The sequence below is a fragment of the Oncorhynchus clarkii genome, chromosome 2, assembly GCF_045791955.1.
Source record: "Oncorhynchus clarkii lewisi isolate Uvic-CL-2024 chromosome 2, UVic_Ocla_1.0, whole genome shotgun sequence".
In the NCBI taxonomy this organism is placed as follows: domain Eukaryota; kingdom Metazoa; phylum Chordata; class Actinopteri; order Salmoniformes; family Salmonidae; genus Oncorhynchus; species Oncorhynchus clarkii.
The window spans coordinates 42,419,237-42,443,884 of NC_092148.1; the positions used below are offsets into that span (position 1 = coordinate 42,419,237).

Consider the following 24,648-nt stretch of genomic DNA (forward strand, 5'->3'; position numbering starts at 1 on the left):
GGGATGAGTTGGACCGCAGAGTGAAGGAAAAGCAGCCAACAAGTGCTCAGCATGTCTGGAAACTCCTTCAAGACTGTTGGACAATCATTCCAGGTAAAGCTGGTTGAGAGAATGCAAACGGTGGCTACTTTAAAGAATATATAATATATTGTGATTTGTATAACACTTTTTTTGGTTACTACATGATTCCATATGCGTTATTTCCTACTTTTTATGTTTTCACTATTATTCTACAATGTAGAAAATAGTCAAAAATAAAGACAAACCCTTGAATGAGTAGGTGTGTCCAAACTTTTGACTGGTACTGTAAAGTCAAAAGTTTGGAGAGAACTACTCATTCAAGGTTTTTTTTATTTTAAATTAAAAATTTCCTACATTGTAGAAGTAAGCCTTTTCCGAGCCAGAATGGCCCATAAAGGCAGGAGCCTGTCTCCCGTTTCTGTAGCGTATTTAAGCTGCCCAGGGACAGGTCGAGAGCTCAACTGTGTGTAAGGCTAGTGTGGTGTAACTTAATTTTGGCTCTTATTCTGTGAGCGAGTCTTCCTTTTATCCGCTGATGGTAAAGCTGACTGAATATAGATACTGTACACAGTTTAACACCCCTTCTCCATACGAAGATTTGCCCTATGTTCCATGGTATGCTTGGTTTGCTCCTCAGAGGTTTATGTTGAAGGCTCCGTTTCAGAGGAGGGTTTTCCAGTTACTACGGCCTAATCATCTGCAAACAGCAGACTTACTTGTTATTACTTATTACAGTACTAAATCATTTATTAAAAAATAACAGTATCAAGTGTGTCTGAGTACGAGTGCCGATTTAGGAACAGTTTAGCCTTTTAGATCACAATGAATAAGATTTCTTGGACAGTGTGGGACCTGATCTTAGATCAGCACTCCTACTCTGAGACGCTTGATAGGGCCCCTGAGGTCTGAACAGAACTGTACAACAAAGTGTTCCGAATAAAAGCCATGAGAATATTGAAATAATGGGCTTCGACATCATGAATGGAAAGCTTATCCACAACTAAAACATGAAGTCAGGTCAAATTCACTTGCGCTCAACAATTGTTTTTGCACTTTCAACTCCTATGTAACCCTGCTGGGAATTTATTCACCTCCCAATGATTATTTTTTACAAATAAATGATATCACCGCTTTTGTGAATTCATAGTTTTTAGTCACTTCTGGTCAAGCAGTAGATAGCCTACAAACCTCTATCTGGAGGATAGACTCCGGGGGAGAGGTGCAGCTCACACGGTTCACTTCCCTCTCATATTTTATTGATTCTCTGCCTTGCAATTACGCAACGGACGGTTATGCAACTGAGCAATAACCTCCATGATAACACTGAGCTGGCACTATGAAACCCAGGTATGAAACAACAGTCACCACACACAACTGTAACTGGGTTATACAGTGGGGCAAAAAAGTATTTAGTCAGCCACCAATTGTGCAAGTTCTCCCACTTAAAAAGATGAGAGGCCTGTAATTTTCATCATACACTTCAACTATGACAGACAAAATGAGAAAAACAAATCCAGAAAATCACATTGTAGGATTTTTAATGAATTTATTTGCAAATTATGTGGAAAATAAGTATTTGGTCAATAACAAAAGTTTATCTCAATACTTTGTTATATACCCTTTGTTGGCAATGACAGAGGTCAAACGTTTTCTGTAAGTCTTCACAAGGTTTCCACACACTGTTGCTGGTATTTCGGCCCATTCCTCCATGCAGATCTCCTCTAGAGCAGTGATGTTTTGGGGCTGTTGCTGGGCAACACGGACTTTCAACTCCCTCTAAAGATTTTCTATGGGGTTGAGATCTGGAGACTGGCTAGGCCACTCCAGGACTTTTTTGCCCCACTGTATATGCAACATTTCATTGTCCTCCATTAGATTTTGTCTCGAGCAGATCAAGAGTCTATAATCATACATTTCATTTCTGAGGGACTGTGTCAAGATGCAGAAAGACTGACAGATAAACAGACGGATAAACAGAGACAGACAGGCAGGCCCACAGACAAGCGTTATTATGACACGACAGTGTGCTAGAGACTGTATGGACTGTTGCATCATAATAATGTTTGTCCATCAACCAGCACTGACAACGCATCAATCTCCGACAGTCATATATATATTTTTTTTACAATGGCAGTGGATTTGAGGCTACAGGAACATGCCGTTGCCCCATAGGCTCCGTTGTCATATTTCTGGAACGTTTTCAAATGTCTCCACCTTGTGGTCAATGCTGAGTAAATATTGATATCTAGTACTGTACTGTACAGTATGTTGTACTTTAAAATAAAATGTTAAACTGTCCAGTGAAAAAGCACTTTTAAAAGTTACTATTCTCTTAACTCGTACCCAAATAATGTTGTCGACTCATATATTGGTATTTCTGGCCAAAGCATCAATTGGAGAAAAAAAACCACTTAAAAAACCCCACCTCAAACGTTAATCTCAAACCGACGTTTTCACAAAATCTGGCTATTTCCTCATAAAGGATGATGTCATCCTCCTGAGGAGGATTGAGCTGGCCAATCAGCGATCTACACACATTAATATTTGTAATGACCGGTATACGCCCACACCATTCTGTTGTTGGGCTCTCCCCATTTCTGATGTTTCCATCATGATGCCCAACATATCCAGATGCCACAAGTGTCTTTAAGCTCTGTACATACCTTTCACTTATATGAGACTGACAATGAACAAGCGTTCAACTCACACAGATGAACTGACAAAACCACAGTTAATAGTCTAGAGTGGCTTCTCCCCAGTGTGTCATCTCCTTCATTTGCCCGGATAATCTGAAAGCACAGACGACGTGAAAGCAACATAGTGGTTAACTACAAGGTATTACCTTTCTCCAGTCTTGCTTTTGTTACGGCAGTGCAAATAAGTGGAAAGGAGTCAATGGGAGGATCCTACCTCATAAGGAAGCCAACTAGACTATCGGGATGCAGCCCTTGTATTAGGTCGGTTGATACACTTCATCACCACAAGAGGGACATGCAAGCGGATGACACAGATCGGCAATAATGGGGTCTCACACACAATGTATATAAAAACATACATTTATTGTTGTGTTACTATCGGTTACTTGATCAACAATAAAATGGCAATAGGCCAAGAGATACACACATATATAGAAAGCCAAGAGAGTTTACTTTTTATGTTCAGTGGCGATTAAAATGCAATGATAAAAAACTGCGAACTCACTGTTGGCAACACTATCCATGAACAATGCGTTTTTAATGGTGTTTGTTATTCATTCAAAAACCCTCCTCTCAACTGGCTGTTAAAGTAGTTTAACTCGATCATTTACAAGAGGGAAAAATACTGTACATGAATCTGTATGCAAACACTCTTTTTTCCAAAAGGTGAGAACACTATAGTTTTATAACAACATTCTTCTGGACAGAAAAAAAACTATTCACCAGTTTTCTCCCAAAACAAATGAGACAAAAAAGTCAAGCTGATGGTATCTTGTCTGTCGTGACAGACCGACCGATAGTGGTGCACTGTAAATTCTGTAAATAGTGTAGATTATAGATTACATTAGATAATATAAATGTTGACTCTCTAGATACAAGGACAGCCACCAGTGCAGTCCACATGCATTCCTCTTTGACCTAAAGTCACCATTCCATGTCCTTGACATCACATCTGACCCTACATCTAAATACACAGGATCCCTTCCTCACAGTAGTTCCCAGTAGTTCTCTGCCACTGACCCAAGGTAGTGAGTGTCTGGCTGCTATGCCATGTTATTCATTTGGATATAGAAAGGAAACCATGGCAGAGTTTGGCCATCTTCTCACAGGATGCTGTTAGACGAGTAGAGGTGAATACGTAAAACAGTTCCATACTTAGTAAGAGAAACCAAACCTGCATGGACACGCACAGGATGACGAAACATTACAAGAGGAATCCCAAATATGTGTTTTCAGAGTCATACACCTGTTATGTTTAGAAATCTGTTGTGCAATGTGTGTAGTAAACCCCATTAGATCTGTTATGCCGGAGGCCATTGCACACTCCCATTGTGGACATATAAATCTAGAGAGTTACAGAATAAAAAATATCAGGGTACTCTGCTGGGTATTTGTGTCAAGCTATCAACTATAATTTGACATTATTACAATCCTTTATTATAGGGATCTGCTGTGTCGAACTAGCACTGCTAGAGACGTCAACCTGTGAGTCCAAAGTATGTGGGATCTGCCGAAATCTCTCACATTGTTCAACCACAAAAGCACACAAACGGTCTCTATTGTCTTCAGTAAGCCCCCTAACTGATAGAAGCAAAGCCAACGTAAGCCATGTATTTCAGTTGCATTGATTCCAGGCAGACAGACACAGGCCATAAAGCCAAACGCTCATTCATTTGGCTATAATGGACCACAAGCTGACTGTGTGCAGTGGCATCACCAATGCTGATGAGGCAGAGGGATGGATATGTATCTGCAACAGTTGTAGTGAGTTCCCATGGCAGCCCATAAAACGGATATATAGTGATGGGACAATAGGCATATGAATCTCAGTGGTTGGGTGGTGTGGTTAGATGTGCAGGAAGCAGGGGTTTAAGGCAGTGGCCATTCTCTATTGATCGGGAATGCTTGTCATGTATAGTGGTTAACTAGTGAAACGCCCCAAAATGGAGGCTGAGTGGCTAACACAGTCTATTGGGAATAATAAGTCCAGGTTCATGGGATCCTTTCAGTTCCAACCAAAGCTTCACTCCAGTCCAGAGAGACTCCTACATTCCATGTGCTGCTGCTGAGCAAAACACAGCGTGTTTCTTTCCACGAGGGCTGGAACTAGCCTGGTTAATCCAGACTGAGCAGTGTTACCAGGCTAGAACTGCTTTTTATTACGACCTGTCACTCCGTTTTGCTTCTACATTTCCATTCCGGCGCTTAGGAACGCTTGAGTTCTACTGAATGTGCAAAACATTGATCATATCACCCAGGCCAGAAGCAGTCAATTACAAACACACAAGCATCTTATATTAACAAATAAAAGTATAATTAAAGACTAGAAACAAATACAAAAAAAAGAAAACCCAACAAGCAGCCCCTGAAACATCAAAGTCCCTCTACGCGCTGCAATAATGTTGTCTGAGCTCACCACAACAAGTTCCACATCAGGGTTTGAGACTAAATCCTGCCTTTTCAGCTAAACGTCATTGCCAGTTATGTGCCAGAAATAATAATGGAAGCGAGAATAACTGAAAAGTGATAAAAGTAGGCTACGTACATGTTTAAGTACAGTCATTTTCATAGTTCATAATAAAATTTTACATGAATTGCACATATCCAAAGGAAAAATAGTGTTTGTCCACTAAACACACAACTAAAACAGACTTCCTAGTATTCGAAGTTCTGGCTTTGCTTAAAAACGAGCAAATTACATTGGGAGTGCTTTCATGTCCGACTATTGTCTAACTTCTCATCAATGATACTACGAAGCAACATGGCAGCCTGGATTGATTGCATCATGTACTGTATTTAAGCAGTGGTAAGGGCACTTCAAATGACTGTGTTACAATGCATTCACCTTGATGGACTGAAACAGATGCCTCTTATATAAACATCTAAAATCTTGTCGCCTCAATGTATTTCTCACAATTGTCAAAATGGAGACTGCGGGGCAGAACTTTGGCGATTCTCGGTTTGCATAACACACTTGGTGGTTGAAAAATAATTCCAACGATGTACCTAAGAATAAGGAGGTTTTTCCTCCTTATTGGGTGGTTTAGTTTATGGTAGAGGAGAAGATGTAATGCTAAATTTGGGCTGGGTGTCTGTCCTCCTTGGGGAACTGAGGAGCCTGTATTCTTAATCAATCGTCCTTGGAGCCTCAACCCTCCCTTTCTCCCCCCTCAGTAATGGTTGACAGTGAAAGGGAGTGGGCGAGCGCTGAGAAGATTATTGGAGATGTTTAGACTAGGACTGAGCTGAAGCATTGGGGCAAGCATGACCCCTACACTATGCACGTTGACATTCTATCTTGAAATCCATTCAAAGCTAAACTCAACTGCATTATTCAAACGTCTTAGTTCAAGGTGACAGCTCTAGTTAGGATAGCTCTGATCTGAAGGCTAAATCCCTATAGGACTCATGTCTTTGAGACAGTTTTGAGAGGTGGCTACACAAACACACAGACAACAAGGGGATGTCAGAGCAACTGGAGCCAGCAGAGATTGGCTGGGCTATGTGGTCACTATCACTAGGCGTATGTCCAGTCTCAGTGCTGCCGTATTATTGTCACATACTGTGAACTGAAAAAACAAACCATGGCAAAGAGGACCTGTACAATAATTGGCTAATAATGTGAAAGAAGACTCAAGTCTGAGGAGATTGGATCTTCAGATCGGGGCCCATTGAATTGAATGTGGAGATAACCTGTCGCTGTGACAACTCCAGCTGAGAGCAATTCAAGCATCCTTTTTGACGGTTTATGTTTTTTTCCTACTTGTTCATTGAAGCTCATTGAGATTTTACCAAGCGAGGACTATTTGCCAGTTTGTAGTATCAAAGCACTTTTTGTCTCATCCGAGTACTTCATCGTACATTGAAGCAGGTTTAATTTGATAACACCCACCCCCTACACTTTTTCCCACCAAAAGAAAAGATACACTGGTCAAACATCTGAGCACTGCATACAATGTCATAGTCCACAATAAGGCTAATGATTTATTACAGTTTTTTACCATAGATTTTCCGCTCATGGTTTGGTTGCGTTGTTGAAGGGACAGAGACGAGAGGGTAAGATCTGTTAGCATTACGACACGAGTCCAGAGAGAATTGGATGAGCGGTGAGAAGCTAGTGAGTAATGGAGCTCAGAGCGGTTGGGAGTGGGTCAGATGTTGGGATTGGGTTAGGTGCTGCTGAGACTGGGTCAGATGCTGGGACTGTGAGTGTTGCTGCTGGAGGATGCGCACCACTCGGCTGAGCGTGTCTGTGGTCGCGAAGGCCAAGTACTTGCAGCACAGCCAATCCTCCAGGCTCACGCCACAGCCCGTGTCCAACGAGCGCTCTGCGAACTTGATCATCATCAGTGTCCTCTTCAGGTCCAGCCAGTTCTGGAGGGTGGTCTCATGCTGGCTGGAGTTGGTGCCTGATGTCTGGCCACTGGTGTAGCTGAGAGCCTGGAAGAGGTCCTCACGGGGCCCCCAGAGCAGACACTGCAGGCAGGCCCTGGCCTCGGCCATCTGGATCCTTTCCGAGGGGTTGACGGTGAGCAGGAGGCTGGCCAACTGCTGCAGGCCCTGGGAGTAGAGGGAGCGGGCCGGGAGTGGCGGTAGGTCAGCCCAGGTGTACTCCCTCTCCTTCAGCTCGGGTGTCTCCTCGAAGGGGTTGGGCCGGTGCAGCATCTCGTAGATGAGGATGCCTGTCTGGAACTCGTCGCACTTGCGATACTGCGTCGCTGTGACGATCTCGGGCGCCAGTCGAGACTGGTTGCACAGCGCGCTGGGGTCCACCACCAGGGGGCTCTTCTGCTTGGCCTGGGAGAAGTTGCTTATGATGAGGCGGGCAGGGCAGGTGGCGTTGGTGGCCGTGTTGGCAGCCCCTGCCCCGGAGGTGGCACTGTTGCTGCTGTTATTGTTGGGCTCGAGCAGGTCCAAGTTCCAGGGGTTTCCCGGGTGGCAGTGCACCAGCAGCAGGTTTTCCAGACGCAAATCACAGTGGGTCACGTGGTAGGGCTTCATGTGCTCCAGGCCCGAGCACAGCTGTAAAAGCAGCAGGCACACCTGACGTTCGTACAGGTCCGGGTTGCGGGCGTGCCGGACTGCGCCCTCCCGGACGAAGTCAGCAACGGTCTGGAAGGGCACCTCACGGGTGATCACCACCACTCGGCTGCGCAGGCAGCCGGTGGTGCCCATGTGGTGGCCTGGGATCTGGGCATCCTCGGCATGCCTGTTCTGCATGGCATTCGTTGTTTCGACAGTCTCCTTCTTCCTCCTTGACTCTTTATCCTTTGTCTCTTTCTGCCCTTCCTCATTGTCTTCCTCTTCCTCCTCCTCCTCCTCCCAGGGCAGCAGGCGGGGGGGGACGTCGGCCAGGAAGTGGCCACAGTCCTGCTGGATGTTGAAGTGGAGTGCAAGGCTCTGTCTCACCGCCAGGCTGTGGAAAAACTGCTGCTGGTTCTCCTTCACATTACACCGACAGATCTGGAGAAAGGGAGAGGGAGAGAGAAAAAGACAGTCAACATCTACAACAATTTCCACTACTAAGATATGTACAGTCGCTAGAGAACGTTTACACACCCCTTGCAGTCTACACATTTTCTGCCTTTTAATTTAATCTAAAAGGGGATTATATATTCAATCCCCCCCCCATCTATCTACACAACGTACTCCGCATTTTCAAAATGAAAGAAAAATCATATAAATTGCGTATGTCTTCACACCCCTGACACTCTTAAGGATACGCCCCTTTTTTAAAATGTTCACCTAAAATGACATACCCAAATCTAACTGCCTGTAGCTCAGGACCTGAGGCAAGGATATGCATATTCTCGATACCATTTGAAAGCAAACACTGAAGTTTGTGGAAATGTTAAATTAATGTAGGAGAATATAACACATTAGATACGGTAAAAGATATTACCATCATTTTTGAAATGCAAGAGAAAGGCCATAATGTATTATTCTAGCCTAGGCGCAATTCAGATTTTGGCCACTAGATGGGAGCAGTGTATTTAGACTGATTCAATGAACCATTGCTTATCTGTTCAAAATGTTGTATCAAGACTGCCCAAATGTGCCCAATTGGTTTATTAATACATTTTCAAGTTCATAACTGTGCAATCTCCTCAAACAATAGCATGGTATTCTTTCACTGTAATATCTACTGTAAATTGGACAGTGCTGTTAGATTAACAAGAATTTAAGCTTTCTGCCAATATCAGATATGTCTATGTCCTGGGAAATGTTCTTGTTACTTACAACCACATGCTAATCACATTAGCCTACGTTAGCTCAACTGTCCCGCACCTTTGGCAGCCATTACAGCTGTGAATAATTTTTATTAAGATTCTACCAACTTTGTACAACTCTTAGCGCAACAAACAGTGCATTCAGAAAGTATTCAGACCCTTCCCTTTCTCCACATTTTGCTACGTTACAGCCTTATTCTAAAATTTCTTAAATATTTTTTCCCCTAATCAACCTACACACAATACACCAAAATGACAAACAGGTTTTAGAAATTTTTGCAAATGCATTAAAAATAAAAAACATGAATACTTTATTTACATAAGTATTCAGACTCGAAATTGAGCTCAGGTGCATTCTGTTTCCATTGATCATCCGTGATGTGTTTCTACAACTTGATTGGAGTCACCTATGGTAAATGCAATTGATTTGGTAAGGCACACACCTGTCCATATAAGGTCCCACAGTTGACAGTGCAAAAACCAAGCCACGAGGTCGGAGGAATTGTCCGTAGAGCTCCGAGACAGGATTGTGTCGAGGCACAGAACTGGGAAGGGTACCAAAACATTTCTGCAGCATTGAAGGTCCCCAAGAACACAGTGGCTTCCACCATTCTTAAATGGAACAAGTTTAAAACCACAGAGACTCATCCTAGAGCTGGCCACCCGTCCAAACTGAGCAATCGAGGGAGAAGGGCCTTAGTCAGGGAGGTGACCAAGAACCCAATGGTCATTCTGACAGAGTTCCTCAGTGGAGATGGGAGAACCTTCAAGAAGGACAATAATCTCTGCAGCACTCCACCAATCAGGCCTTTATGGGAGAGTGGCCAGACGGAAGCCACTCCTCAGTAAAAGGCACGACAGGCAACTTGGAGTTTGCCAAAAGGCACTTAAAGACTCTCAGACCATGAGAAACAAGATTCTCTGGTCTGATGAAACAAAGATTGTACTCTTTGGACTGAATGCCGAATGCCAAGCGTCACGTCTGGGGTACCACCCTACGGTGAAGCTTGGTGGTGGCAGCATCATGCTGTGGGGATATTTTTCAGTCGCAGGGACTGGGAGATTAGTCAGGATCGAGGGAAAGATACAAAAAAAATGTAACTTTTACCCCTTTTTCTCCCCAATTTCGTGATATCCAAATTGGTGGTTACAGTTGCTGCAACTCCCGTACGGATTCGGGAGAGGCGAAGGTCGAGAGGCATGTGTCCTCCAAAACACAACATTGCCAAGCCGCACTGCTTCTTGACTCACTGCTCACTTAACCCGGAAGACAGCCACACCAATGTGTCGGAGGAAACTACGTACAACTGATGACCATGTCAGTGTGTATGTGCCCGACCTGCCACAGGAGTTGCTACAACGCGAATGGACAAGGACATCCCGGCCAGCCAAACCCTCCCCTAACCCGGACGACGCTGGGCCAATTGTGCGCCGTCTCATGGGTCTCCCGGTCACGGCCGGTTGCGACACAACCCGGGATCGAACCCGGATCTGTAGTGAAGCCGTATGCGCTGCGCCACTCTGGAGGCCCCAAGGGAAAGATGAATGACACAAAGTACAGAGATATCTTTGATGAAAACCTGCTCCAGAGCGTTCAGAACGTCAGACTGGGGCGAAGGTTCACCTTCCAACAGGACAACGACCCTAAGCACGCTTCGGGAAAAGTGTCTGAATGTCCTTGAGTTGCCCAGCCAGAGCACAGACTTGAACCCAATCGAAGATCTCTGGAGAGACCTGAAAATAGCTGTGCAGCAATGCTCCCAATCCAGCCTGACAGATCTTGAGAGGATCTACAGAGAAGAATGGGAGAAACTCCCCAAATACAGGTGTGCCAAACTTGTAGCGTCATAACCAAGACTTGATAATATAATCGTTGCCAAAGGTGCTTCAAAGGGTCTGAATACTTATGTAAATGTGATTTTGGTTTTTATTTTTAATACATTTGCAAATACTTCAAAAACATATTTTTGATTTGTCATTATGGGGTATTGTGTGTAGCTTGTTGAGGGGAAAAAACGATTTATTACATTTTAGAATAAGGCTGTAACGTAACAAAATGTGGAAAAGGTGAAGGGATCTGAATGCCCTGATTGGTAAATATGCCCAGAAAGTATTGAAACCCTTTGACTTTTCCCACTTTTGTTTAGTTTTTGATCAACGATCTACACAAAATTCTATAATGTAAAAGTGGAAGAGAAATGCTAACATTTGTAAAACAAAATATGAATAAAACACTAATATATCTTGATTAGATAAGTATTCAACGCCCTGAGTCAATACGTAGAATCACCTTTAGCAGCAATAACAGAGTCTCTTTGGGTAAGCCTCTAAGAGCTTTCCACACCACAATATTTTTTTTTTAATTCTTCAAGCTCTGACAAATTGGTTATTGATCATTGCTACACAACTATTTTCAGGTCTTGCCATAGAGTTTTGATTTAAATCTGCTTGAAAATCTAACGCGGCCACTCAGGAACTTTCACTGTCTTCTTGGTAAGCAACTCTAGTGTAGATTTGGCCTTGTATTTTAGGTTATGCACCTGCTTAAAGGTGAATTAATCTCCCAGAGTCTGGTGGAAAGCAGACTGAACCAGGTTTTCCTCTAGGATTTTGCCTTTGCATTGCTCCATAGCATTTATTTTTTTATCTTGAAAAACTCCCCAGTCCTGAACAATTACAAGCATACCCATATAATGATGCAGCCACCACTATGCATAAAAATATGGAGAGTGGTACATATTTTGGTTTTCTTCCAAAACATAAAACTTTGTATTCAGGACAAAAGGTTAATTGCTTTGCCACATTCTTTTGCAGTAATGCCTTGTTTTAGAATATTTGTATTCTGTTAGTATTGTGGATTAACTACAATGTTGTTGACCCGTCCTCAGTTTTCTCCTATTACAGCCATTAAACTCTCTGTTTTAAAGTCACCATTGGCCTCATGGTGAAACCCCTGAGCAGTTTCCTTCCTCTCCAGCAACTGAGTTAGGAAGGACGCCTGTATTTTTGTAGTGACTGGGTGTATTGATACGCCATCCAAAGTGTAATTAATAACTTCACCATGCTCAAAGGGATGTTTGATGCATTGGAAAATCTTCCTGGTCTTTATGGTTGAATCTGTGTTTGAAATTCACTGCTCGACTGAGGGACCTTACAGATAATTGTATGTGTGGGGTACAGAGATGAGGTATTTAGGCTTGCCATAAAAAGGGGTTGAATATGTACGGACTAAAGACATTTCAGCTTATAAAAATGGTTAACTTATGCATATTTTTAAAAACATAATTCCACTTTGACATTATGTGGTATTGTGTGTAGGCCAGTGAAAAAAAATCTCAATTTAATCAATTTTAAATTCAGACTGTAACACAACAAAATGTGAAAAAAGTCATGGGGTGTGAATACTTTCTGAAAGCACTTTTGTTTACCAAAGACCCCACATTTAGATATTAGTTAAACTTCTTCCTGCTAATAAAACCAACTCTACACAATATTACTGTCAAAATAATCTGTGCACACCTCTGACATTTTTTTGCCCAGTTGGTGGCTTTTGACTCATGGTAGCTTGAAGTGTTCGAAATGGCCTAAATCAGTTTGTGTCAGTCTGCACAGAATAGCAAGGTAGTAATCGTTTATTATTATTAGTACTGCTACTGCAAGAGGCTACAAAACTGCCACAGCAAGTTGATCCCTGCAATGCAAGGATTTATTTAGCAATCCGTCCGCCAAATCCATCCATTATGCATGGTTCTCTCTCTCTCAAGTGCTCCTTTGAGGATGCATTAAAATCAATATTTTTTTAGCTATGCCTTATCAAATTAATATTTGATTCAATAAATACTTTCAAATCACGTAGTATTGTTACTCGACTGTGTTGAATTCATTTCCGTTAACTCTGAGTGAAAAAGACGTGGGTCGGGCCTCATTCACATAATTCCACCATAAAATCCTACAATGTGATTTTCTGGATTTTTTTTTCTTGCACTAACTACTTTTTTGCCCCACTCTATTGCACTTTTACGTTCTTCTCCAACACTTTGTTTTTGAATTATTTAAACCAAATTGAACATGTTTCATTATCTACTTGAGGCTAAATTGATTTTATTGATGTATTATATTAAGTAAGTGTTATATTAAGTAAAAATAAGTGTTAATTCAGTATTGTTGTAATTGCCATTATTACAAATATTATTATTATTCGACCTCTACTCTGTAGTGATGTGAGACTGTCCTACTGGACTCTGTGCCGGTCCCTACTTACTCTGTAGCCATTTGAGACTGTCCTACTGGACTCTGTGCCGATCCCTACTTACTCTGTAGCCATGTGAGACTGTCCTCCTGGACTCTGTGCCGGTCCCTACTTACTCTGTAGCCATGTGAGACTGTCCTACTGGACTCTGTGCCGGTCCCTACTTACTCTGTAGCCATGTGAGACTGTCCTACTGGACTCTGTGCCGGTCCCTACTTACTCTGTAGCCATGTGAGACTGTCCTACTGGACTCTGTGCCGGTCCCTACTTACTCTGTAGCCATGTGAGACTGTCCTACTGGACTCTGTGCCGGTCCCTACTTAAAAGTAATAGATTTTGAGAAATAGCATCCACACACGGCGGCTGCTTCATCAACATATTTTTCAATGTTTATCTTTTTAAATATATTCCATTCTCCTTTCTCTTGTTTATATTATGGCTGTATTCCCACTAATATTCCTTTATGTAATCAAGCTTTTACATGCATTTTTCTGTCTTTATAATGAGTATAATATTTCAATTGTAGCGAGCATTTCCCACGCTCAATGCACATGTGAAGCCTGTTGGTGTTTGCTGTGTGCAAATCATTTGATCGCTGCAGCTTGATATAATTTATTCCCTTTAATTCATGAAAAGAAGCTGATACTGGCCTTTATTATTTAGGATTTATTTGAGATATTTTAGCTTCATTAAAATGTATTGATATTATGGTGTTTCTATTCCAAGAAATAACAATATATATTTTACAGTAGCCTATGTATTGCCTATCTAAAACCTCCACGTATCGTAGAAAGTAGAATATAAACTATATATAGGCTACTGTGGGTGGGGTAGGCTAAATAATGACAACTGAATAGGCCTAGTGAAAATAATAGTGATAAAGGAAATGATAAATGCCAGGCAGAGCATGCCCAGAGCTTGTGGCTGAGCATTACCAGAGCAAAATTGGAGGTGAAATTATGCTCTGCTCCTCGCACCACACTTGCCTACTTATACACTCGGGCAATCAAAGGCAGCACTGTTTTAGGCTGTCAAAGAACTGTCATATCAACGGATGGCTGCAGGCATCGCGGTCTGACAAGCTGCATAACAAATGAGGCATAATTAGACAAAGAACAATTCAGTCATTTGAAAGAGATACTAAGTAATTCAAACAATAGACTACGTGGTTCAAACAAGATCAGGCTACTACTTTTTTCTATAACTTGTCCTTGTGGTAAAAAATGATGTGGGTAAAACAAAGTGCGAATTAAAAGTACGAGTCTCGGAGCATCGTAGCACCATTTGGTGCAAAAACTCGACTTATCCAGTTGCGGCCAACTTCTTGGAAGTAAACCACTCGATTTCGACCCCTACGTTATATCGGCATCGAACATGTCACCCTCCCTAGGAGAGGGAGACTATTTATTGTTAAAACGAGAGGCTGCCTGGATCTTAATTTAAAGACCCTTGCTTCTCTCACTCTCAACGTAGACTTCGATCTGAAGCCATTCTTGCGATTGTGATTTTGCTATTGTAAATGTCTGTAGGCTTATGTTGCTAAATTGTATCTATAAATCGTATGCTATCCCATCCATGTTTTTGGTACGTTATTTTTACATCTGAGAATTAACCAATGATATCAGGCCACAGCCAGCCATGATTACAGACACCTGTGTGTCTGTCCTTTGACACTATATAAACTAGTGAACCGCAGTGTTTGTCATTATACCCTGACGAAGACAGCTTGTCTGTTGAAACATTGGATATTAGGTTGTAACACTATTGCATCTGAGCTCCTAGAGTGTGAGACTCTCCTCTTCTTTGTCAGTGTTCTACTCCGCTAGCCAGCACCTCACCTAAACAGATGTGCATTTCTTTCGACCTCTAGATTCATTCTTTAGTTTTGCCTTGAGCTTCAGGGTTTTTGTATTTTGATGTATTTTTATGCTATAGATGCTGCAATGGCTTAGGACTTTTGTGAATGCACTAGACTAAAGTACAGAGGCGTCACATACCTCATACAATATGCATTAACCAAATCCAAAACCAGAGCTTTACAAAACTTTGCAAGAAATAGAATTTCCTCTAAGGGTCCACGATCAACATATGATTGTTTTTTTGAAGAAGCCCTGATAGAGCACTGTCAGATTGTGAAAAACAGATTTCTGTAACTTCAGTCAAAAAATGTTTTGCTCCCTCTCTAAATCCACAGGGAAGGTCCAGAGAAAGAGAGAGCAAGCTAGAGAGAGAGAGAGATTCTCTATGTCTCATCCCTTTCTTCAGATGTGCATCATTGTTCATGTCATCATCTTGTGCAAAGCTGGGAGAGGAGAGTACCCGCTGTCACAAGCATTGGTGGGAGCGCTTCTCTTCTCATAACCCCCAGTGACACCATGTGCAGCTCACTGTCGCTCTCATTCTCCCCACTTTGATCAAAGCACATAGAACACAGGGAGCAGCCAATCTCCAACAGGCCACATTCTCTGACTGAGACAATCATTCATTTGACATGTATATATGATATTATAAATGCCTCACATGCGGCTAGTAATAAGACGAAGCAATTAGCCTATAAAATGTTTATCTGACTCCAGAAAGATGATTTAGTAATATGTAAGCTGAGTTACAGTAATAGGCAACGTCTGAGAATGGAATTCTACATACAAGTGTATTTAATTACTTTGTCAAATGAATGGATTCATATAAAAGGAATACTCTTAAACAAGGCAATACTGACATTAAAGCATAATTCTAGGCATATTGATCGTAAGGTTAACTTGGAAGTCAAAGCATGGACAAAGAGATCCCTACTAGGCCAGAGGCCTAGGAAATTAGAATTGATCATACAACCTTCCTCCATTAACTGGACACATAATAATAGAGAGAAAAAGGCATTTCATCCCAATTATAACATCTGAAACTGTAACCTCTCAACCCAAAACCAACCCCCATTCACCAATCAAACGATGCCACGTTTACAGTAACCTAAACACTCCCAGGCCCTATCTCAACAGAGGGCCACATCATTTAAGAGCTTGTGTGTGGGATTAGACCAATGGAAATAAAACAGAAATCCTGAGGACAATAAAACCTCAGAGTTCATCCTGTCCAGATTCAAGTTACCACAGAGATCATCCATCCATATAGACAGCATCAGAGATATCCTCAGAGAACAGTTACCACAGAGATCATACATCCATATAGACAGCATCAGAGATATCCTCAGAGAACAGTTACCACAGAGATCATACATCCATATAGACAGCATCAGAGATATCCTCAGAGAACAGTTACCACAGAGATCATCCATCCATATAGACAGCATCAGAGATATCCTCAGAGAACAGTTACCACAGAGATCATCCATCCATATAGACAGCATCAGAGATATCCTCAGAGAACAGTTACCACAGAGATCATACATCCATATAGACAGCATCAGTTATCCTCAGAGAACAGTTACCACAGAGATCATCCATCAATATAGATAACATCAGAGTTATCCTCAGATAACAGTTACCACAGAGATCATACATCCATATAGACAGCATCAGAGTTATCCTCAGAGAACAGTTACCACAGAGATCATACATCCATATAGACAGCATCAGTTATCCTCAGAGAACAGTTACCACCGAGATCATACATCCATATAGACAGCATCAGAGTTATCCTCAGAGAACAGTTACCACAGATATCATACACCCATATAGACAGCATCAGTTATCCTCAGAGAACAGTTACCACAGAGATCATCCATCCATATAGACAGCATCAGAGTTATCCTCAGAGAACAGTTACCACAGATATCATACACCCATGTAGACTGCATTAGAGTTATTCTCAGTGAACAAGTTTTAGAAAGGATAATTATATAGTATCCTTGGTTGGTATCTATCAGTCAGTCCTCTAGATACTGTAACAGAGATACATTTTGGCTGCTCAGAGGGGGAAGGCCTGACTAGTCCTTGGGCATTGTCCTTTGTTTCTGGACCATTTGCCATGCAATGGTCTAAACAGGGAGAAATATAGGACAGCATAACCCTTGGGCTTTCAGTTGTACTATAGTTGTACAATAGTTGTATTTCATATTGGTGAGTTGTTACTGGATGGTTATTACAATAACAAATTCATGTTGTGGCTATTTTGGGCAAATCAAAGTTTGTCTGAAAGTTTGCCTACTTGGGAAACAGGACAACAAATCTAGAAGTGCACACTGATGACTAAACTAAAACAGAATGGACATACAACAACTTCATCTAAATGGTAATAGGCATTCGGTGTCCTTCCTTTGAACTGAAAATAATAGGTATGAGTGACCCTGACAGTTCTATATAGCCTAGAGCTTTATTTCCTTTATTTCCTTACTTTCCTCATCACCTTTCTTATGAGTTGATGAGAGTCAGTGTGACAGTTTCTTTGCACCCACAGGGTTGTTTGAACTGTGAAGTGATTCAATGCTAGAAATAGTCACACTGTCCGTGGTACACTTCTCTGCGAGAATAAGGCTAAATAACAAACCAGGGTTGGTATCAATTTATTATCATAAATGCATACTGCATTGACATTCAATTTGAATTTGATTTGCCTAGTTGAATTAATTCAAAAAATGGACTTGAATGGAACTGAGTGATTTTTCCCAAAGGAAGTTCAATTGAAATGCATTGAATTGGTATCAAGTATAGAGCTATCAGAAGCCTAACCTTGAAATAGAAATTGCTTTCCAAAAACCTTGGAGATATGACGCACTCCTGCAAATCTGTGAAAAGCTGACTGACTGCGAATAATAAACACACTGTTAAATAGTCATGACTCAAATGCATAAACAGATCTATTTTGTTGATGTGTTGAGGGAGCAGAGAGCGCTATTTTCCTGCACACAACTGGGGCACATTGATATTATGGAGGGTGGAAACTTTTTTAATTGGGTCGCTAGGCTATTATGACTGCATGTGGATGCTCTTGTTTGTCTTATTTCTCACAGGGAAATCGCCCGGGAAAACCACTCCTTCTCTTGAGCCTGGCCCTTAACGTGGAGAGAAGGCTTTGAAGTGCTTTGTGGAGCGCTGAGTGTTTTTCTGCCACGTAAATAATGCAGCCGCTACGAGCCTTCAGAAAGTATTCTCATACTGGCAGTATTACTGTGGTGCCTTATCGTAAACATCATGCACGTTTTGTCATATTTTTATCCTGTGCAGACTTCCTTCTTTTCACTCTGTCATTTCAGGTCAGTAATTGTGGAGTAACTACAATGCTGTTGATCCATCCTCTGTGTTCTCCAATCACAGCCATTAAACTCTGTAAGTGTTTTAAAGTCACCATTGGCCTCAATGGTGACATCCCTGAGCGGTTTCCTTCCTCTCCGGCAACTGAGTTAGGAAGGACGCCTGTATCTTTGTAGTGACTGGTTGTATTGATACACCATCCAAACTGTTATTACTAACTTCACCATGGTCAACATTTGCTTCTTTAATTTTTTTTATTTTTTATACAAATATATCAATAGGTGCCCTTTGCGAGGGATTGGAAAACATCCCTGGTCTTTGTGGTTGTATCTGTGTTTGATAATTGTATGGGGTACAGAGATGAGTTGGTCATTAAAACATCATGTTAAACACTGTTATTGCACACAGAGTCCACGCAATGTATTATGTGACTTGTTAAGCAAATGTTTATTCCTGAACTTATTTAGGCTTGCCATAACAAAGGGGTTAAATACTTATTGATTCAAGACATTTCAACTTTTAATTATTTTGCATTCAGTCTGTAACATTACACAATGTGGGAAAAGTGTGAATACCTTCTGAAGGCACTGTATCCCAAGCTCCATGCTTATATTCAGTTCCCATCCGGCAGGCAGCCCACACACAAACACGCTAATGTAGCCATTTTTAGAAAGAATTTCGGGTTTCATTTGGGTTTCTGCCCTAACACAACACAGCTGATTCAAATAATCGACTAATCATCAAGCTGTGATCATTTGAATCAGTTGTGTAGTGTTCGGGGGAAAAAACACTAAACGTGCACCACTTGGTATCCTGAGGACCGAGTTTGGGAAACACTGCTCTAGTGGTTGTAAAGTGTTGGTCCCATGTTTCATGAGATTAAATAAAAGATCCCAGAATTTTTCCATACGCACAAAAATATTATTGTGCACAAATGTGTTTACATCCCTGTGTGTGTGAACATTTCTCATTTGCCAAGATAATCCATCCACCTGACAGGGGTGGCATATCAAGACGCTGATTAAACAGCATTATCATTACACAGGTGCACCTTGTGCTGGGGACAATAAAAGGCCACTTTAAAATGTGAAGTTTTGTCACACAACACAATGCCACAGATGTCTCAAATTTTGAGGTAGCGTGCGATTGGCATGCAGACTGTAGGAATGTTCACCTGAGTTGTTGCCAGATAATTGAATGTTAATTTCTCTACCATAAGCTGCCTCCAACGTCATTTTAGAGAATTTGGCAGTACGTCCAACTGGCCTCACAACCCCAGACCACTTGTAACTACGCCAGCCCAGGACTTCCAAATACGGCTTCTTCACCTGTGGGATCGTCTGAGACCAGACACCTGATGAAACTGAGGTGTATTTCTGTCTGTAATAAAGCCATTTTGTGGGGAAAAACTCATTCTGATTGGCTGCGCCCCTGCCCAGTCATCTGAAATCCATAGATTAGGGCCTAACAAATGTATTTCAATTGACTGATTTCCTTATATGAACTGTAACTCAGTAAAATCGTTGAAATGGCTGCATGTAGCGTTAAAATTGTTGTTCAGTATAGATGATGCATGTATGAACTACACATTGACACACTCAGATCAAAGCGGGAGGTAAAAAAATACTTACTAGTTGTCAAAGTTCCAGAGCATGTCTTTCACTGAGTGCTATGTGATAGTTACTATAATACAATTATTCCCTTGGTAATATTTTATTTTCAAAGCTAAGAAATTCACTTCAGCGGGAAGGTAGTTGAGAGAGGACAGAGCTGGTGACTTCCAAGCCATGGCAAACAGAGACATGCAGGACTCAGTGCCCAACAGGTTTAAACTAGATTATTTAGAAGAGTTTTCATGAATAAGTGAAGATTAAATATATATATATATATATATATATATATATATATATATATATATTTATTTATTAAAAACTATTTAACTTAAATAAAGCTGCTCTCTTGAAGCTCAAAGAGATCTCACAATATTTATTTTGATCTCAAAATAAATCACTCAGGAATATGAAATTATTTTATTACTACTACTTAGAGTGCAAAGGCCTCCCTTTTGAAACCTTTTGGTCATACCTTGATGGCGTAGTTGACCAACGGATCCTTGGCATAGGAGGCAGTGTAGTAAACAGAGTCTCCGGCTTCGCAGCAGGGCTTCCCTGTGGTCAGCCTGAAGTGCGACCAGCTGTCCGTGCCAAAGCGCAGGTGGTCCTTCTGCCCGGCCATAAAGCGGTCCTCGCACTTCCCCGCCAGCTTCCTCAACGTGTCCGTGTGCAGCCCCCGGATGCGACCCACCACCTCCTCCCAGCTGTCCATGCCATTGTAGAGGGCCTGCCTCTGGGGTTTGCTGCCCACCCTGGCCGTGGTCCGGGCCTTACCCGCCAGGGACTCTGCACTGTGGCAGCCCCGCCGCTCCCTCCCCGTGGTGGCGCTGGGGGCCGAGGCCAGGCACGACAGGCTGTTGGCCCCTCGGCCCTTGTTGACGGCCACCACAGGTCTCTCCAGGGAGTCCCCACTCTCCTGGTCATGAGCGCGGGCCTCGGAGCTGAGTGAGGAGCTGTGGCTGCCCGTCTCCCAGGTGGAGTCCAGGTCGTACAGGGGGTTGGCTACGCTCAGGTTGGTACCCCCGGGTTTCGCCTCACGCTTGGGCCTCAGAGGGAGCTCCATTCCCAGGCTGGAGGTCTCTGTACTGGGGCGGGCTACCGACTTCTTGGGCAGCGGGGGTGGAGTGGCTTTGGAGGCCTCCTCGTCCAAGTCGGCCAGGGTGTCATCCGAAGCCTTGATGTTCCGTGGGTGCTTCAGCGGGATCATGTTGGCTCTGGATTGACCTGCGAAAGGAAAGAGAGATTACAACAACAACGCACGTTTCAATCATCAACAGTTCATCATCACCAAGTTATTGAGTCAAACGATTTGCCTGTATAGAGAACCTAAGACATGCGACAACCCTATTCCTCTGACAGTATTCTCATACTTTAGTTCTCATGTACAGTAGCTACATATGCTGCCTAGTTCCTCCCTGCGATAGGTCCTGGGGCGAATTCAGGACACCAACCAGAACAGAACAGCTGGTAGTAAGTCTGTCCAACTAGCCACCATGTGGTTCGAAAGTAAATCTCTCCTCAAGTGGTTTTCAGAGAGGCTTAAGGAGGCACTTGGAAAGTGATTTTGTCAGCGGGCTTTAGTTAACAGTGCCCTAATTTTGTCCACCATGGCAGAAATCCCTAGATCCCTCAAGCTTTTCTCCAGAGTGATGGTTCGGTGGGGGTCCACAGTCAGGGTGAAAAGGACCACAGAAAACTCACTCAGCTTGAGTGACGGGAATTAAAAAGCATTAAGAATAGCCATTGTGTCACTCAGAGAAAGTGTATTGTAGACTTTGATGCATACACTTCAGGGAACTGTAAAAAAAAATATATATATATTGTAAGACATTAAAAGTTGTAGGCTTGTCCTTGTTCTGAATCCCTTCTCATCTTCCTTGGACATTTTGGTTAGGCCTGGAATGTCATTAAACACTGAATGAGATATCAAGATGTTAAAAATGAAAACATCTGTTAGTACACACCAATCCAAAATACTCTTGGCTACCTTATCATTTAGATGCTAAATAGGCTACCAAAGATCTGAATATCGCCTGAAGGGAATCAAGCAAGCCTTCTATCACTTGTGTAAGATTCTGTCCAAGACTGGGAGGCCTCTATCCATCATCTTGTCTAAGAACCAAGATATGGAGAAATGAGCACTGAGGATCAGATAGAAATAAGAGGCAACATTTGTTTTTAAAGGAAAACAACAGTATTTAACATTTTCCCTTGCAAATCCATTGTAATCCCGCTAAAGACAACCATCTTTAGCCTAATCCAAATGTATGAATGACCCTGCCACTAATGCTCTTGCTACTACTTTCACTTGGAAAATCCTCCTGAAACGTGTGTACACACACACACACACACACACACACACACACAAATGATTTTCAGATCAATGTACAGAAGCAGTGTTTCAATCTGTTCCTGTTCCCCCAGGGGCAGTATAGTTTTGTTTTAGCCCAGCACTAACCCATGTGATTCAACTAAGTTAAACACTGAGCATTTGATCAGTTGAATCAGGTGTGCTGGCCTGACAACAAATATGTGCAATCAGGGTTTTCTTTCCCCGCATGCTCGTGCTGTTTGTGAGTCTGATCTATAAAAGGTTGGAATACTTTCTTTCTTGACAGCATTCCATTTACACATATGGTCAAAGTCACCAACAAGATTTGGTTAGAAAGACACAAAGGGACATTATTCTATAATTTAATTTTTTTGTTGTTGATTAAACATATAACACGTTATTTGTTCAGGTACGAAATGTACAAACATCTTATTCCCAATCCATTTTTATTTCAACTCTGACCTAATAAGAACAGATGTTTGAAGCAGAGCATCAGTAACAAATAAACATATCCATAATAAAAATGAAAATATCCACATATCCACAGTAAAACGAGTCTTAAATCGACATAACCTGAAAGGCCGCTCAGCAAGGAAGAAGCCACTGCTCCAAAACCGCCATGAAAAAGCCAGACTAGGGTTTGCAACTGCACATGGGGACAAAGATCGTACTTTTTGGAGAAATGTCCTCTGGTCTGATGAAACAAAAACAGAACTGTTTGGCCATAATGACCATCGTTATTTTTGGAGGACAAAGGGGGAGGCTTGCAAGCCGAAGAACACCATCCCAACCATGAAGCGCGGGGGTGGCAGCATCATCTTATGGGGGTGCTTTGCTGCAGGATGGACTGATGCACTAGACAAAATAGATGGCTTCATGAAGGAAAATTATGTGGTTATATTGAAGAAACATCAGTCAGGAAGTTAAAGCTTGGTTGCAAATGGGTCTTCCAAATGGACAATGACCCCAAGCATACTTCCAAAGTTGTGGCAAAATGGCTTAAGGACAACAAAGTCAAGGTATTGGAGTGGCCATCACAAAGCCCTGACCTCAATCCTATAGAAAATTTGTTGGCAGAACTGGAAAAGCGTGGGCGAGCAAGGAGGCCTACAAACCTGACTCAGTTACACCAGCTCTGTCAGGAGGAATGGGCTAAATTCACCCAACTTATTGTGGGAAGCTTGTGGAAGGCTTCCTGAAATATTTGACCCAAAGTTAAACAATTTAAAGGAAACGCTATCAAATACTAATTGAGTGTATGTAAACTTCTGACCCACTGGGAATGTGATGGAAGAAATAAAAGCTGAAATAAATAATTCTCTCAACTACTATTCTGACATTTCACATTCTTAAAATAAATTGGTGATCTTAACTGACCTAAGACAGTAACAATTTCCTATGATTAAATGTCAGTAATTGTGAAAAACTGAGTTTAAATGTATTTGGAAAAGGTGTATGTAAAATTCCGACTTCAACTGTATGTCACACTCGCACAAATGCGACCAGTTATTTTTCGTATTTACATTTTATTTAGTTCATTAGCAAATGCATGTGAACTGCTGGCACTTTAGAGCCCACTGAATGTCAATCTTATGTTCTCTAATGTTAGCTTGAAACAATTAGTGTTTACCTTTCCACAACACACGGAGTCAAAAAGGGATTCGTTGTGCTTACATACAGCTGACAGTCAGCAAAGTCAGCACCACAACAAACAGGAGGAGGGGTAGACACGGGGTAGCTAAGTATAATGATGTATTAATCTCCATGTCTGTTGGCACAAACTCCGCACATGTCTGTGTGTTGCAGCTCGAGAATCGGGCTGTTAGATTTACTCAGTGGATTTATTTTTTATTAAAATGTAAAAAATAAAAAAAATAAAAAAAATCAGGCCCAATTAATTTCTGAAAACTTTTAATACAGATCTGGTACCTGCGTAAATGGACAGAGAATTGCGTAGTTGGTACACAAAATGCGTGCATGTTGGCAGGTCTGAGGGTGGTGTAGGCAAACACTTGCAGTGCTGTAACAGTGCATGCAGATCTGGTATGTGTTGTGTATTAAAGTATGCGTGTGTGTGTGTGTCAGACAGATATTTTTTCACCCTCACCATGCTTGTCTTCTCACACTGCAGGACTTAACAGTTAGTTATGACAATCTTAAATGGATCCAAGAATCCAATCTAGATTGGATGTTTTATGGATGGCTTGAGAAGGCAATGGACTATACTCCAGAGGGTAGAGACCTTTCAAGAAAAAAGCATATATATATATATATATATATATATACATACACACACACAC

General features: G+C 41.9%; 1 protein-coding gene across 6 annotated transcripts in view; it reads right to left on the reverse strand.

Annotated features, from left to right (window-relative positions):
* Positions 1–1,654: 1,654 nt before the first annotated feature.
* LOC139368081 (pseudopodium-enriched atypical kinase 1) overlaps positions 1,655–24,648 on the reverse strand; it is a 258,200-nt gene continuing 235,206 nt past the window's right edge. For all 6 annotated transcript variants that reach the window (XM_071106672.1, XM_071106657.1, XM_071106665.1 and 3 more), the window contains 2 exons: positions 20,489–21,240; positions 1,655–8,180 (listed from right to left, as the gene is read on the reverse strand). In XM_071106672.1, coding sequence (XP_070962773.1) covers positions 6,849–8,180; positions 20,489–21,240 — 2,084 coding nt within the window. In that variant the 3' untranslated portion in view covers positions 1,655–6,848. The remainder of the gene's footprint in view (positions 8,181–20,488; positions 21,241–24,648) is intronic.